The following is a 14,323-nucleotide window of genomic DNA, read 5'->3' as shown; positions in this document are numbered from 1 at the left end:
GTCTCTCATGGTCGGCCAAGGTTCTTCCTCCTCTTGAGGGCAGAAACCAAACACCAGAGAAACTTACTTCAGCTGCTTGTACAAGTAGAACTTTGCCAGTCCTCATCACACACCATCATTCAGGTGAGATCAAGATGACTCACAAACAACACCAGAAGCGATCTGAAGTTTGGAATTACACAGGCAATGTTCCCTTCAACTGCCACCCTTGCCCAGAATACAGGGATCAGCCAACAGTTTACAACCACAGCACTCACACTTGAGGTCAATTTAGAGTCAGGAATTAAACTCTGCATGTTTTTGAACTGCGGGAGGAAAACGGAGTGCTCTGAGAAACCCCTCACCCTTGGATTGGAGTTATTTTCAGATGACACGAGAGGACTGAGTTGTTTCATAATTGTTAAGTGAAAAAAAAAGACAAAACACGTCCTTTTTTTTATATATATATATATTTATATACATTCAAAATTTTATTCATGATATAGCGAGTGTAGAAAGATATTCTCTCATTCTAAGCAAATGGTTCTTTCGACAGCACAGAGGAGGATCGATGACAGCGGTCGAGGGAGCGTTTTCAGCTAAAAAGACGAGTGAGGGAAGTTAAACATTCACCTGCTTTAAGAGCTTCAGCTGTACATGTGATTGACAGTGGAGGAGGTGACGTGTTGTCGTGGTACAAACGCACATTCATGTCGATGTGGGGTGACGGGACACAACCGAAGATAAATAAACCTGGTATAAAAAGGAATGACATTTGAGGAGGGGCCACGCGAGGGGGCAGGTTGATAATCCAAGCCCCTCCCATCCCAATATTTACAATCAAGAGACAATGGAATGATACACTGCATCAATCTAAGCCTTGACCATGTTTAAAAAAGTGCAACGACAGCAGAACTGGCATCATATTTGGTGAAAATATTCAGACGAGTGCATAAAACGCAAACAGTAACATCTTCCTTCAGATACTATGACACTTCATATATTACACGGAGAGTATTTGGCCCATGCAGCTAACACAACGGTGAAGCATGGAGCAAAGCAACGAAGCAAATCATCTTCATATCACAAGGTCACAAAGAAGGACACTAGAAATGTACAATTCCGCTAAAATACCTAAGAGGACCTGGACATAGTGTATCTGTCGTCGTCATGCACTACGATAGCTAAACTCTGCCTTCATCTGTTACACAATAAAAACCAAACATTTAGCTTTGAACATGATTGTGTCTCTTCTTTTGTTTTTTTTTTCCTTTCTTGTTGTTATTTAAAAACGCAGATATACACGTGTTAGGCGTCGCCGGCTCCGAGCGAGTCTCAGCTCTGCTGGCCGCTACTGCAACAGTTTCATTTAAATAGTGGGGGAGGGTGGGGGGTACTAAGACAGGGGTGACGGTCGCACACATCCATACCAGTCCACACGTACAGAGACTCATAGACACATGACTCTTTATCTTCTCCGGTCCGCTTAAATCTGCCATAAATATCTTGCATCTGCCCATGAGCTTTACGACAAAAAAAAACTGCCAACATGAACATCAAACCTCAAACCACTGTTTGTAACATTATTTTGATTATTTTTTCTCCCATTTTTTTCTTAGTCTGGTGCAGAATCCTTATCTACTCCATTAATGTCGATCTTCTGGGGGCTTGGTGTCATAGCAGGTCACTCCATACCCAGTGGAAGATCTGGTTTTTGTTGATGCTAGTTCTTGTGGGCCACAAAACATGATTTGGTCGGCTGGATTCGGCCCCCTGGCCTTAAGTTTGACCCCTCCCTCAGGACAAGCTTCATCGGGAACATGTCTTAGTTTTCTATATTGCGATCACGATTGAATTTCAATTGATTCCACCTTGTGCGACCTCACTTTTGCTCCAGAGCCTGACTGTGTCCAGGGTCCCTCACCGCTCTCTGAGAGCCATGTTTCATGAGTCTGCCGTACGTGTAGACCGGCTCCTGTGCCATCTTTGACCTCACCGCCCTTCTGTTGATGGAGGGCAACAAGGAGACAGAATGGACTGATGAGTGTTTCTAGTTCTGGATTTGTTCAAAGAACTTGTAGGTGGGATTCTCATATCCGTTCTGCTGCATCTTGGCCAGGTGGCGCTCCTCTGGTGTCACAGCAGCATCAACCTGAAGGAAAGGATTTCAACAAAGTTATTTTTCCACAATGAAGAATCATTTTACAGCTCAACCCCAGGTTTTCACTGCTGTGATGTATTTCTCCAGAATGAGTGTGTTACAATGAGAAGACGCCTCATCGGTTAATCTGTAAGCACGATGAAAATAATCTCCTCCCCTCTGCCCGTTGGAGTGAGACGCCGCTTTATTCCGACAGTCCAGGCGGCTCACCTCGATCACACCGTGGTGAATGGAAGTGTACTGTTTCTTCCTCAGCATCACCAGAGTGATGACGATAACCGTCGCTATGACGACGCCGCCGACCATCAGCCCAATGATGGCGACTTTATTGGACCCCACATCCTCGGCAAAGAAGACCTGCCGTCGAAAGAGAAGAGAGGAATTAGTACCCGGAATAAAAGAGTTCACAAAGGCAGCAGGGTTCATACCAGCTTCTGGTGGTAGACCTCGTAGCCGGTGCTTTGCCTTTGGTCAGAATCCATGCGGACCTGAGGCATCTCTTCGGGCTTCAAGGCCGACACTGGAGGAAGACAGGGAGGTTTTTACAGTGACAGGTGGTTGATCGAATTATGTTTATCATATATGTTTCTCAGGGCTTAAAGAGAAGCGCTCAAGTCCCTCAGCAATAACCATCAGATAAAAAGAAGAAACCTGGACGTGTCGGGAGACCTCGATCCGGGTTTGGACGGGCGTCGACAGGCTCCACTGTCGGAAACAAACAAAGGAAATCAAGTTCCTTCCAAGCATCTCGCCCTCCTCAACAGAGTTGTATGTTACCGTGGTTCTCTGTGTTGGGCTGGTTGAAGCTCTCAGGGTGGATGAAGCCCAGTCCATCCAGTCCAGGCTCCAAGGGGGCAGAGCTGAAGGCCTGATCTGGCATCAGGGCGTCGTTGCCGTAGCTCACCCTGCCGTCCACCTGCAGAGACAAGAGTCTCGGTCATGGATTATAGAAGCAGCCTCCAGTGGGCGAGCGGGGGTCCAAACTCACGCGGGCATCGCTCTTCACGGACGAGACTTGGTGGGATACCTCCGACTGAACTCTGCGAACTATGACCGCTACAACAACAAACAATAACTAAAACGGAACATCGGTGAACACCACACAGCAGGTGAAGGTCACTTACACACTTGGTTGTGGATCTCGTTCGCCACGCTGGGCACTTTGTACAGCAACCCCACCGACTGATTCATCCTCTCATCGATCACACGCAGGTGAGTCAAGACCTGGAGGGGGAACATGTGGTTGGAGGAGTCTGAATACTTCCTCAGGGCAGAGTGACAAACCTGAGGTCGGATCTGTGCCGCCTTCTTTGGATCAACCGTGCGGACGTGCTCGTAGTGCTTCACAGTGTGCTGCCGATCCTTCTGCTCCGCTCGGATGTACTTCTTGAGTAAACCCAAGACCTGCCGCGGCTGCGCACAGGCAGACAGAGGACGTTAAACTGTGACCATCACCGGCTCAGCTAGTGGACGGCCCTACCTTCGGGGGATTTGCCTGCAGAGCGCTCAGGTAATTTTCCAAAGCCAGGCGGCGACGGCTGTTCAGCAGAGACTCCACTCGGGCCATGTGAGTTTCTACCAGCTGCTGCCGCTCGCCGGCCGCCTCCTGCTCCAGAGCCTCCACCCGCGCCTGGAAGTGCTGCATTCAAACGGCGCAGTTTTGCTTTTAATAACCAGGTTTATCCAGATGAACTTTGACAGAGGAGCCTGAGCTAAATCCGTCATACCTGGATGAGCGCTTTCTTCTCGGCACGAGGCAGGCTTTTGGCTTTCCTCTCCGCCTCCTCCCACTCCCTCATCACCTGGGGCAGATCATTATTGAAACCCTCTATGGACATTCAATGCATCAATATGCAGAGTTTTGAATGAATGAACATTGCTCAAAAGAATTCTGTAGTTTCAACTAGCCATTTACTTTAAAACGACTGAAACTTTACTGCTGACAGTCGTGGAGGTGGGATCAGAGCCGACTCTTCTCACCCTGCTCATGGACTGTTTGTCCCCCCTCTAGTAGAAGGCTGCGGTCAATCCAGACCAGAACCTCTCGTCACAGGAACAGCTTCTGCCCTTCGGCCATCAGACTGTTGAATTTGTGATCAGCCCGTGTTGTTTGTGGGTTATTTATTTATTTATTAGTGGTTTCTGTTTATTTTTCATCTACATTGCTGCTTTTCTGCTTTGCTTTGTTTATTTTATTTTTTTATTATTATTATTACTATTATTATGTTTTTGACTGCATGTTTTCCAAAGCACTTTCCTAGTTGGCGGGATCCCCACTGACCATGGCAATAAATCAGATTCTGATAATACCAATTTTACACATGCTCTCATCAACACAACTCACAATTTTGAGACAGGAAGAAAATTTACAATATATACATCAGGGTAGGCAACTCCAACTCTAAATAGAAACTAACAAAAGCTATAATAGGCAATATAACAGTATGTTTTTGAAGAAGAAACCTGTAATAGTTTTGTGTGGTTCTGATGCGATGATCAGAATTCAGTTGTGTACTGTGTGCAGTTGCTAGGCAACAGACAGGGAGGAGTGTGAGACTGTGTGGGGAGGTTGTCATTTGATAAAGAGCAGAAGGGGTTTGACAGGAGATCGACTTATCATAATATTGGAGCGGAACCAAGGGGCAGACACTGCAGCAGAGCAAGAGAATGTTGTGCCGAGTGTCCAGTCTATTAAACTAAGTTCCTGATAAATGAGGTGAACACTGAACAGTCTATACTGAATGTTGGAGGTACCTCAGACATCTTGTCACGATGCTTAGCCTCGAGGCTCTCTTTTGCTTTCTGGAAATCTGTATGTTCGTTGTCATCGCCGGGAGCTTCCAGGTAGCGATCCACAGCGTCAGGAGGAGTCGGCGCCACCGTGGGCACTGGACAAGAGCAGGCGGAGCGTTTAGACAAAGCACGGAGGCAAGGGTGGCCACAGAAATGGGGTTAATCCACAAGGAAACAAGAAGCGGGTTACAGTGGTCGGACTGGTTCCTCAGCAGCAGAGAGAAAACACTTTGTTTGATGCGGGACGCCTGAGATAAGGTGGAAGTGATGAGCGTGCATCGCTGAGTGGAAACCACTCTAATTCCACACACAAACGTAAACACAGACAACACTCGCTTGTGAGATCACTTGCTCGACAACTTGCGGGTCATGCAATTACAGAGCCGGAGAAAAGCCACACACATGCACTTTTGCTCCGACGATAACAATAACGTCCGCAGGTGTTGCTTCTCACGGAACAATGGCATGACAGATTGTAAAAGTGACAACGGAGCTTAATTTGTCATGAAAACTTCAGCTGGACAAGTGCAGCTGGTCAAGGAAATATAGGTCAGAATAAGATTTAAAAGTTTCCGGAAAACAATTTTGTCTTAAACCTGACATGTACAAAGCTAACTAGAACTGTTGTAGTGCATTATGGGCTCTCAGATGGGGATTCTTCCGCCTGCACGAGGACTATCTCTATTCTCATGGTGGTTAATCCTGGCCCTAACATAGAGGACAGCAGTGTGGAAAGAAATGAGACAAAAGTGGTGGAGAGTTCAGGCTTTCGACGGCTCCACTCCTGGAACTTACACGAGTTGCTGCAGACAGCCATGCAGTACTCTTCCGACTCAAAGTTATTTCGGTTACCACCGCACCCTCCGAACAAGAAGGGAGCACAGCGGCCCTTTCGTGGCACGAAGTACCAGCGTTCCAGCATGGCGCGACACGGGCCTGACTCGGCACGTGCCCAGCAGACGGCTGACGTGCGTCAGACATCAACAGAAAATACATGGAATTAACTCAAGAGGCAAACCACGGGAACAAGACAGACAAACGATGGGTCAAAAAAAAAAAATGATGGTGAACGGAGTCACGCGTGATTCTGTTTTACCTCGAACGACTTCTTCGACGGATTCGGTGGTGGTGGTGGTAGTCGTCGTCATGGCGATGTTGGAATTGCGCTCATCGCTGTCATGCTCATCAAGTTCTTCCTCATCTTCCTCCTCCACCTCTTCATCGCCATCTCCATTTTCGTCCCTTTCAAAAAGATCTTCATCTTCATCATCCTCTGCGTTGGCAGGCTCAGCGTCGGCCACGCGTGACATGCTGCGAGAGAACGGACCATTATATTACCAAATAAAGACAAATGAAAAGACACAAACAGTCAAACAAATCACCTGTTCTCATACTCGTTCTCCACTCCGCCCCACCAAACGTCTGATTCTTCTCCGTTCAGCTCCGCACTATCCATCTCACGCTCAGCCTCTGCTGGGCAGCAGACGAATTCCACCCCTCGGAAACGGTCAATGCCGCATGGCAACAGCATCCCATAGTCATGGAGATTCATGGTGCGGTCGCCACAGGACTAATATTGTAAGGAACAATGACACAGTTCAACGCTTGTCTGAGGGAAGCACACGTCACGAGTCAGTTGCCACTGCTGATTCTCCCCACCTCTTTGGCCACTGTGTGCCAGTGCAGGTGACTCTCACACTGGTCCATACGCTCCTGGTGCAGGAACTTACATTTATCTGGGACCAGAAGAGCATCGCTCACAAACTCGCCAACTGAAACAGAAACAGCACACGTGTCAGTGAATCAGCGAGTCACTGGATACCAGCTTGAGACGTGCGTACCCAGGCAGCGGTACGGCACAACAATGTGCGTGTGACTGCGACACTGCTTGCGGCCTTTCTTGCACCAGTTCTGGATGCTGACGGGTTGGTTGGCTTCCACAACATTGGTGATTTGCAACTCGGGGTACACCTAGATATGTGACAAGAGGTCAGCTTTTTTTGAATTATATATTCCATTTTAGAAAGTAGCTTACTTCATGCCAGTTTTTTTACTGTATACTGCATATGACAAAAGACAATGTTTACTTGAAGGACGCCTTTAGATGGCACAGCTATATGCAATTTAACTTGTTTCCACAAAAAGCAAGTCAGCAATACAATAGCTGTAATTCATAATGTTTATTTTTTTCATCCGCTGACCAAGGAAAATGTAAGTATTGTGCAGTGAACATTCCAACACCTCTTGGCAGTACTGCAGGATCCCTTCCTTGGTGCCGATGCAGCTCTTGGCACCAGTCGGGTCCGACTCCCATTTGCCGTTTTGCACGTTTATGTGCATGTTCAGCTTCCCGCAGAACATGGCAACCTGCGGCTCAGTGAGCAAACTCATGTAGTCATCACCCGGCACCTAAACAAAGCAAAACAAGGGGGAAAATGAGCAAGAACATTCAAGCATTCAGCTCTGTAAGATACCACCAAATATGTCTGGTAATGCAGTTGATTCGCCCTCGCTTAATGGCGCATCCACCCACATGCATCTGTTGCATTATGCTGTGCAGGGATTACGCCATTTGTTTATGTTATTATATAAGTAACGGTTCAAGCATAATCCAAGTGAGAGTCACCAACCCATTGGACAGTAAAATAGAATTGAAAGTATCTTCATAGTGTGGAGCATGTGACACTAACTTGGAATTTACCAGAGCTTTTTGTTCTTCTAAGCTGTGCCGATGGCTGATAACACTTCCTTCCTGTGCCATTAGATGGTGGATAAACTGACTTTATTTTCCAAAAGGTGATTTTGAGCAAAGCAGATGCAAAAAGACTAGAATCCAGGGCAGTATTTTCTTCAATAGAAACTGCAATCATCAGGCAGAAAGAAGGCTTTCATGTTAATGTTGAAAAACACCAAAAGACTGGGACTTTCACTTCCTCTCTCTGAGGTATTTTTAGAAAGCAAGATTTGTTTTCAAGGGCTGTTACTGAGGGCGACTCACTCTAAAAATGCTTTTCAACATAGACTGCAGCTTCCTCTTTCCCTCTTCTTTTGTCAGAGATTGGATCAGATCAGACTGCCTTTATTCTTCCCATAACTATGGATCTCCAAATAAACAGCGAGCACTGGCCCCCTTTTCTCCATTAGCCCTGGCTCAAACAGACCAGTCATTCACAATGAGGAGCGGGTCCAAATACTTGGGCATGATTAAGGGATTCAGTCTGCTGCCAGCGTGCAAAGGTTATCACAGCGAGGTGCTGTTGATGCAGGGCCCTCCTCAGTCAGGCCACTGCTTACAGAACAAGCACAGCACAAGTGGAATTCTTGGCAGGAAATAAAACACTATCCAACTGTACAAAGGTTGCGTTATTAATCAACAGTATGTCCTATTCTATGAACTACAAGAACCAGTCTTGACACAAGAATTCAACTAGAAATGTCGAGGGCTTCAAGGCAAAGAAAACATGTTTTGGCTTCATTGTGTTCTGTTTAATTATTACTTAAAATGTGGCAGCTATTCAATGAATTGTGGGTATGAAACACCTTATGAGGAGAAAATGTACAAAAGGACAGTTTAAAAAGTTACTGAATAAATATTGAGAATGGGCTTCATTATGAACAAAATTAATAACATTCTATAAATGTATACACTTTAATTAAAATAACTTTTAAGCATTTCACTTTTTCTTATTGTTTCAAAACACCAATTTTTCTTAACAACGTTTTTGTCTATATTATATTTGAAAGGATGGGATATTAAACACAAGTGAATATTTTAGATAGATCTGCATTTTATCTAACAACTGCGATGATGGAAATAAAAAAAATGTGTCAAGCGGGCATTTCAGGTGACCTGACAACGTTTTTAAGCACAATTTACACTCATTTATTTTTGTGAGAAGTTTAGAAAACTGACCAAACCCGACATTCCCACTCTGGACGGAGCTGGACTAAATCTGTGCGTCTTTTAGTTAAACGCAGCAAAACTGCCGGCGCCATCTTGGATCTGTAGAATTACATCTTCTATTCCTTCAACCGCCCAAGTTCTCCATTATATCACAAGAAACCACAAGTATAAATACTAAACGCCACTGGATCGGTTATCAGCAAGCTGTCACCTAAAGAGAAGGGGCTTTTATCCTGTGATGCTAGTGACGGTAGCTCTTTAAAAGGACGCAGCGGTTGCCATGCCAATCCTAAAACGCAAACATTCCAGGCTCATTGAACTGAAAATGTGGGCAATATCCTTTGCTATGGTTTTTATATATAGATATATAAAGCAATAAGGCGAGTACGTGTTGCTAAAAACATGACTAAGACACTGACATCTAACGGTAGGCCGCGGTAGCATTAGCTCAATTAAAATGGCTGTTCTATTTGTAGGCATTGATTTATCACGTCGATGAAACTCGAAGTAAAAAGGCCTTATTTGGGTCGTGGTGAGGGTTTTTATTGGCATCGGTGCCGACATGAGAACAACCGCTCAGACGTGTTTATATTAACGGTTCGCTGGAGCCCGACACTCCCTCCACCGAAACCCGCTTTGCTCGCTGCTCACCTCGGATGAAAGCGTCAAGGTCGCCGCCAGTAGCAACACAAACGCCGTGAGTCCTCCCATGTCGCTTCCCCGCGGCCCACAACCAGAATTGTGTTCGTTATACTGCGTTGCGATGAGAAATAAAAAGTGAGCGGAGGCTGATCCCGATCCCACGGATCTCTCTCTGCCCGCTTCTATCCCGATCCCAGGCTGAGTGGAGGGAGGCGGGGGGAACAGATGGACAGGTGAGGGCGGGTGGATGGAGAACAAGATAAACAAACCCACTAACCAACGGGTCATAGAAATGATTTAGCAGACTGGAACCCGCTATAAGCTATAGATTGCTTAGAAAACGACAAATAGCAGCTCATATTTCCATTCATCCTAATGCAAATGAGTTGAAACTTCCCGAGGTTTAGCTCTCGAGTGACGGGAAAATGGATGGGGTGAGAACTGCAGGTAGGTTTTTCCTTTAAATGCTTTATTGTATACTGTTTTATTTATGAAAACTATGTAACACTTACACTGACGAGTAACTAGTAACGAATCCGCTACGAGCACATTTCATACTAAAATATGCTGCACGATCTAATTTCCATGTAAAATGAGGTTTAGTGTCGAACATTTTATTTTCATCTTGAGATGCAGTACTAGTATTGACCAAAGGGTGGCAGTATCTGTTTATGGCTTTACATGTGACGTACACGAACGAGGAAGTGGGAGAGCTATGTGGCTAACGTGCTAGCACTGATTTAGCAGTAGGAATAGAGACAAATCCCCTTTGACGGATTCGATTAAAGTAAGTCGAATGAAACGAAAGTCATGAGGACGTTTACGCGGAGCCGGTGATATCTGAGTCTGCTATTGGTTTAAAATGTTATTGTTGTACATGTGCCTGGTGCTTATGTATATGACTCACTGTAAAATTCATATTATAAAAAGCTTTGTTCAGTACCTATGCACCTTGCAATGCATCGCATTCACTCATATCAATGCAAAAAATACGAAATGACATTTAAAGTAGTCCTGTGTTTTTCTTTAAATGAATGGTCTGATAATATCATTGTTGATCCGAATGTTTTTCCGTGGTATTACTGTAACAAGATCGCGTTGTTCTCGTCATTATGCTATTATAGTTTATGCTATTGTGATTTAATGATCCTCGTTTTTTTGCAGCTCTATGGGAGTTTAATAGTCAACAATGAGCAGACGAAAAAGAGTTTCATCTGACCATGGAGCGACTGCAGAAGTGGCCTGCAGAGGTTCCTCCAGGAAGCACAAGATCTGCATGGTTTCTGACTTCTTCTATCCAAATATGGGTGGAGTTGAAAGCCATATTTACCAGCTTTCTCAGTGCCTGATCGAGAAGGGACACAAGGTGGTGATCGTCACTCATGCCTACGGTCAGAGGAAGGGCATCAGATACCTGACCAGTGGACTGAAGGTCTACTATCTCCCTCTTCAAGTGATGTACAACCAGTCGACAGCCACCACCTGCTTCCACAGCCTCCCTCTTCTCCGCTGCGTCTTTGTCCGGGAACAGATCACGGTGGTTCACGCTCACAGCTCGTTCTCAGCAATGGCTCATGATGCGCTGTTTCATGCCAAGACTCTGGGTTTGAACACTGTGTGTACTCCCCAATATCACCCATCATCTCAAGATTTGAAATGTGCATTTAACTCTTTTTTTTTTTTCTTCTTCAGGTATTCACTGATCACTCACTCTTCGGCTTTGCTGACGTCAGCTCTGTGCTGACCAACAAGCTTCTAACTGTATCACTATGTGACACCAACCACATTGTGTGTGTGTCCTACACCAGCAAAGAAAACACAGTCCTTCGTGCCGCCTTAAACCCGGAAATAGTTTCAGTTATTCCCAATGCTGTGGACCCGACAGACTTCACCCCTGACCCCACGCAACGGCCGAACGACAGGATTACCATTGTTGTTATCAGTCGGCTGGTCTATCGGAAAGGTAGAGAATATAATCAGAGATGTCATATCGTTATTTGACCTTGAAGGTACCATAGTTTATGGTTCCAGTGTGGGAGTCTAGACTCCCTATTCCGAGACCCAAGACTTTGAGGGTCAAGACCGAGTTGAGTGCAAGACCAATAGTGTACAGAAGCATACGTCTATGAATCATACACACATACACACACACACATTTATTTGCTACTCCAACATTTATGTCACATGGTCTTGGTCTCTACTCGGTCTTGGGTCGGTGGTCACTCCAACACTATGCAGGCTAATCTTTGAATGTATTGGCTGCTCATGGACTTCAGTATGTGTGAAAGTTTATTTGTTTTTTGTAGGAATTGACCTTCTTGGTGGAATAATCCCAGAGCTCTGCCTCAAACATCCCGACATTCATTTTCTAATTGGAGGAGAGGGACCAAAGAGACTTGTGCTGGAGGAGGTCAGAGAGAAATACCAACTCCACGATAGGTAAATCTCCACTCCTGTGTTCATTTTAAACATGCGGTTGTTTTAAATCAAATGATGATGAACACTGATCTAACTAAACATTGCTCTTCCTTGGTTCAATGTAGAGTCCATCTTCTCGGGGCACTGGAGCACAAAGATGTTCGCTCAGTTCTTGTTCAGGGCCACATTTTCCTCAACACTTCTCTCACTGAAGCTTTCTGCATGGCCATTGTGGAGGGAGCCAGCTGTGGACTGCAGGTCTGTTGCTGAATCTTGTAATATATATATATATATATATATATATATATATATATATATATATATATATATATATATATATATATATATATATATATATATATATATATATAATTTACATTTACAAAAAAAAAATAGAATGTGGTTAGAATTCCTTCCTTTCTCAATGATTTAAATCTGAGATCTGATTTTTTTTTCCCACAACAAGACACTCATGAATACATTTGTGAGAAATAACAATGAGAATAAGACTCAGTCAGTGGAGCAGAAGAGAGGTGGGGGCTTCGGCCCTTGCAGGGCGCGGTCAAGGTGAAACATGAATTAGCAAACGAATGGAGGGAAACACGGGACAGTCGCAGTACGAATATTTACTTTGACGGTATCCTTTTGTGTTACAAGTATTTGTTTTGACCGTTTAGGTGGTGAGCACTAGGGTGGGGGGAATTCCGGAGGTGCTGCCGGACGAGCTGATCACTCTCTGTGAGCCCACGGTGCGGTCGCTGTGCGCTGGTCTGGAGACCGTCATCAAGTGTCAGCGTTCCGGGTCACTCCCCCCTCCTGAGGTCATCCATGCCAGGGTGCGAAATCTCTACACCTGGAGAAACGTCGCTGAACGGACTGAGAAAGTACGACAATGATTTCACATCAGTCCAGAATTCCCTGAAACCACATATAACAGATCAGTTTTCAAAAATATGAAGTTTAAGCTTGAGAGTTAATTCTGCTGTGCTCTGACCCAGGTTTATGACAAGGTGTCGGGGGAAGAGGTCCTCCCCCTGGACCGACGGCTGCGGCGGCTGAGGTCCCACTGTGGCCCGGTGGCTGGATCCTTTTTTGCCTTTTTTGCCATTCTGGACTTCCTGTTCCTTCTGATGCTACAGTGGCTGGTTCCGGACAGGGTAATGGACCTGGCAGTGGACGCCACTGGTCCTTTTGGCCGCTGGCAGAAAGAACCTTGCAGGGAAGCCAGAGCAACTTCTGAAGGGAAGCCAGCCGATGCTGAGCGTCTGTCTTCATAACAAGCCTCAGTGTCAAGTTGGAATCCCAAGATTTTACTCCAGGATTGTTGCAAATTTCTGATATATGTGTAATAATTTTCAGTATTTAATTATGTGACGTTATTGTTAACAGAACAACATAACTTGTACCTATTGTTCAGGTCCCATCTTGCCATTGACAGTTCGTATGTTGGGGAACTAAACAGTTGGGATCATAATGTGGCACATCTGTCTCCAGGAAGCTTGTTTACATCCACTTTTGGAGCTTGAATTAAGAAACACTCCTTGTGTACAGACTTGATGATGAAGATCAAACTTTATTTTCTTAAAAATATGTTTCAAAAATATGTCTCATTTGTCTTGTTCTGTTGTTGAGGGTGGAAATCGGGTTGTTAGGTTTCCCAAAAACACATTTGATCAGCCACACAGAATAACAGCAGCATGTGAAACCATCCAGACACTGGGAATCTCAACAGCAATATATATCAGTTTTTGTTACTTTGTAAACACATAAGGAATCCTTTGTGCCAATGAAAGGAAACAGTCCTTTGGAATGCAAAGGTCAGACAAACCATGAAACTGTGAAGGGGAAGAATGTAGGCGGATAACCTCACCAAGGTCAACAGTGGTGCAGACTGGAAACTACAATATCTACTGTACTTTCTTAAGATCAAATTCAACCCTGATGGTAAATTCACGTGTGTTATCCACTGCATACATGGACATGTTAGGTGAGAAGAAAGTGCCACAAAATATCCTCATGAGGAGCAAAAGCAGAGAAAGAATAAGGCGTTATAGAATGTTTATTTGCTTCTCCTCCACTGTTTTTTTTTACCACCATCAGTTCTGACAGGAAAAAATTTAAATGACACAACACACACCTGAAATCACTCAATACAGGTCACTTGCTAGGGCCACAACTGTCATTATTATTAGTATTTTAGAGTTTAGATTATTATTGTTTTGATGTTTTGGGATTAAGGAGTGTCTTAAATTCAGTGACACAATCTGGGCAATTCAAACCCCATTTACATTATTCAGAAAGCGCCAGTCTTCTGGTCAAACCCCCCCAAACCTCCTTTGTCCCACTCATTTGCATGCACCTCTCAAGGTGTGTCCCACCCCCTACCCTCCGCCATTGTTATGCACTGCTGTCTCGGTCCAGGACCT

General features: G+C 44.9%; 2 protein-coding genes across 5 annotated transcripts; one reads left to right on the top strand and one right to left on the bottom strand.

Moving 5' to 3' along the window:
* Positions 1-1,230: 1,230 nt before the first annotated feature.
* On the bottom strand, positions 1,231-9,695 carry LOC128765684 (amyloid-beta A4 protein-like). Of its 2 annotated transcripts, XM_053876637.1 has the most exons (18): positions 9,489-9,695; positions 7,175-7,342; positions 6,775-6,904; positions 6,593-6,705; positions 6,316-6,503; positions 6,030-6,244; positions 5,729-5,896; positions 4,895-5,028; positions 3,868-3,942; positions 3,621-3,779; positions 3,425-3,553; positions 3,265-3,364; positions 3,129-3,196; positions 2,918-3,056; positions 2,792-2,845; positions 2,569-2,660; positions 2,351-2,497; positions 1,231-2,131 (listed from the first exon to the last, which is right to left on the bottom strand). In XM_053876637.1, exons 1-18 carry the CDS (start codon positions 9,546-9,548, stop codon positions 2,030-2,032), a joined length of 2,241 nt encoding a protein of 746 aa, XP_053732612.1. In that variant the 5' UTR covers positions 9,549-9,695; the 3' UTR covers positions 1,231-2,029. The 2 variants fall into 2 exon arrangements, with proteins under 2 accessions (XP_053732612.1, XP_053732613.1); XM_053876638.1 differs by lacking the exon at positions 5,729-5,896 and having other exon boundaries at positions 9,489-9,694.
* Positions 9,152-13,620, top strand: piga (phosphatidylinositol glycan anchor biosynthesis, class A). 3 transcript variants are annotated; one of them, XM_053876641.1, is made up of 7 exons: positions 9,152-9,926; positions 10,644-11,094; positions 11,172-11,442; positions 11,786-11,918; positions 12,023-12,155; positions 12,575-12,781; positions 12,896-13,620. In XM_053876641.1, exons 2-7 carry the CDS (start codon positions 10,669-10,671, stop codon positions 13,172-13,174), a joined length of 1,449 nt encoding a protein of 482 aa, XP_053732616.1. In that variant the 5' UTR covers positions 9,152-9,926; positions 10,644-10,668; the 3' UTR covers positions 13,175-13,620. The 3 variants fall into 3 exon arrangements, with proteins under 3 accessions (XP_053732616.1, XP_053732614.1, XP_053732617.1); XM_053876639.1 differs by lacking the exon at positions 9,152-9,926 and adding an exon at positions 10,039-10,266; XM_053876642.1 differs by lacking the exon at positions 9,152-9,926 and having other exon boundaries at positions 10,709-10,845; positions 10,934-11,094.
* Positions 13,621-14,323: the final 703 nt, after the last annotated feature.

This window comes from Synchiropus splendidus, chromosome 10 (assembly GCF_027744825.2).
Source record: "Synchiropus splendidus isolate RoL2022-P1 chromosome 10, RoL_Sspl_1.0, whole genome shotgun sequence".
NCBI classification, from domain to species: Eukaryota; Metazoa; Chordata; class Actinopteri; order Syngnathiformes; family Callionymidae; genus Synchiropus; species Synchiropus splendidus.
This window is presented reverse-complemented; position numbering and strand designations above follow the sequence as displayed.

Excerpts from the sequence above, each read along its gene's own strand:
- LOC128765684 (XM_053876637.1), bottom strand. The coding sequence starts at position 9,548 with ATGGGAGGACTCACGGCGTTTGTGTTGCTACTGGCGGCGACCTTGACG. Across the intron at positions 3,780-3,867 it reads AGAAGAAAGCGCTCATCCAG|CACTTCCAGGCGCGGGTGGA; the intron begins GTATGACGGATT and ends GTTTGAATGCAG. Across the intron at positions 2,846-2,917 it reads GCCCAACACAGAGAACCACG|TGGAGCCTGTCGACGCCCGT; the intron begins GTAACATACAAC and ends TGTTTCCGACAG.
- piga (XM_053876641.1), top strand. The coding sequence starts at position 10,669 with ATGAGCAGACGAAAAAGAGTTTCATCTGACCATGGAGCGACTGCAGAA. Across the intron at positions 11,095-11,171 it reads AGACTCTGGGTTTGAACACT|GTATTCACTGATCACTCACT; the intron begins GTGTGTACTCCC and ends TTTCTTCTTCAG. Across the intron at positions 11,443-11,785 it reads TCGGCTGGTCTATCGGAAAG|GAATTGACCTTCTTGGTGGA; the intron begins GTAGAGAATATA and ends TGTTTTTTGTAG.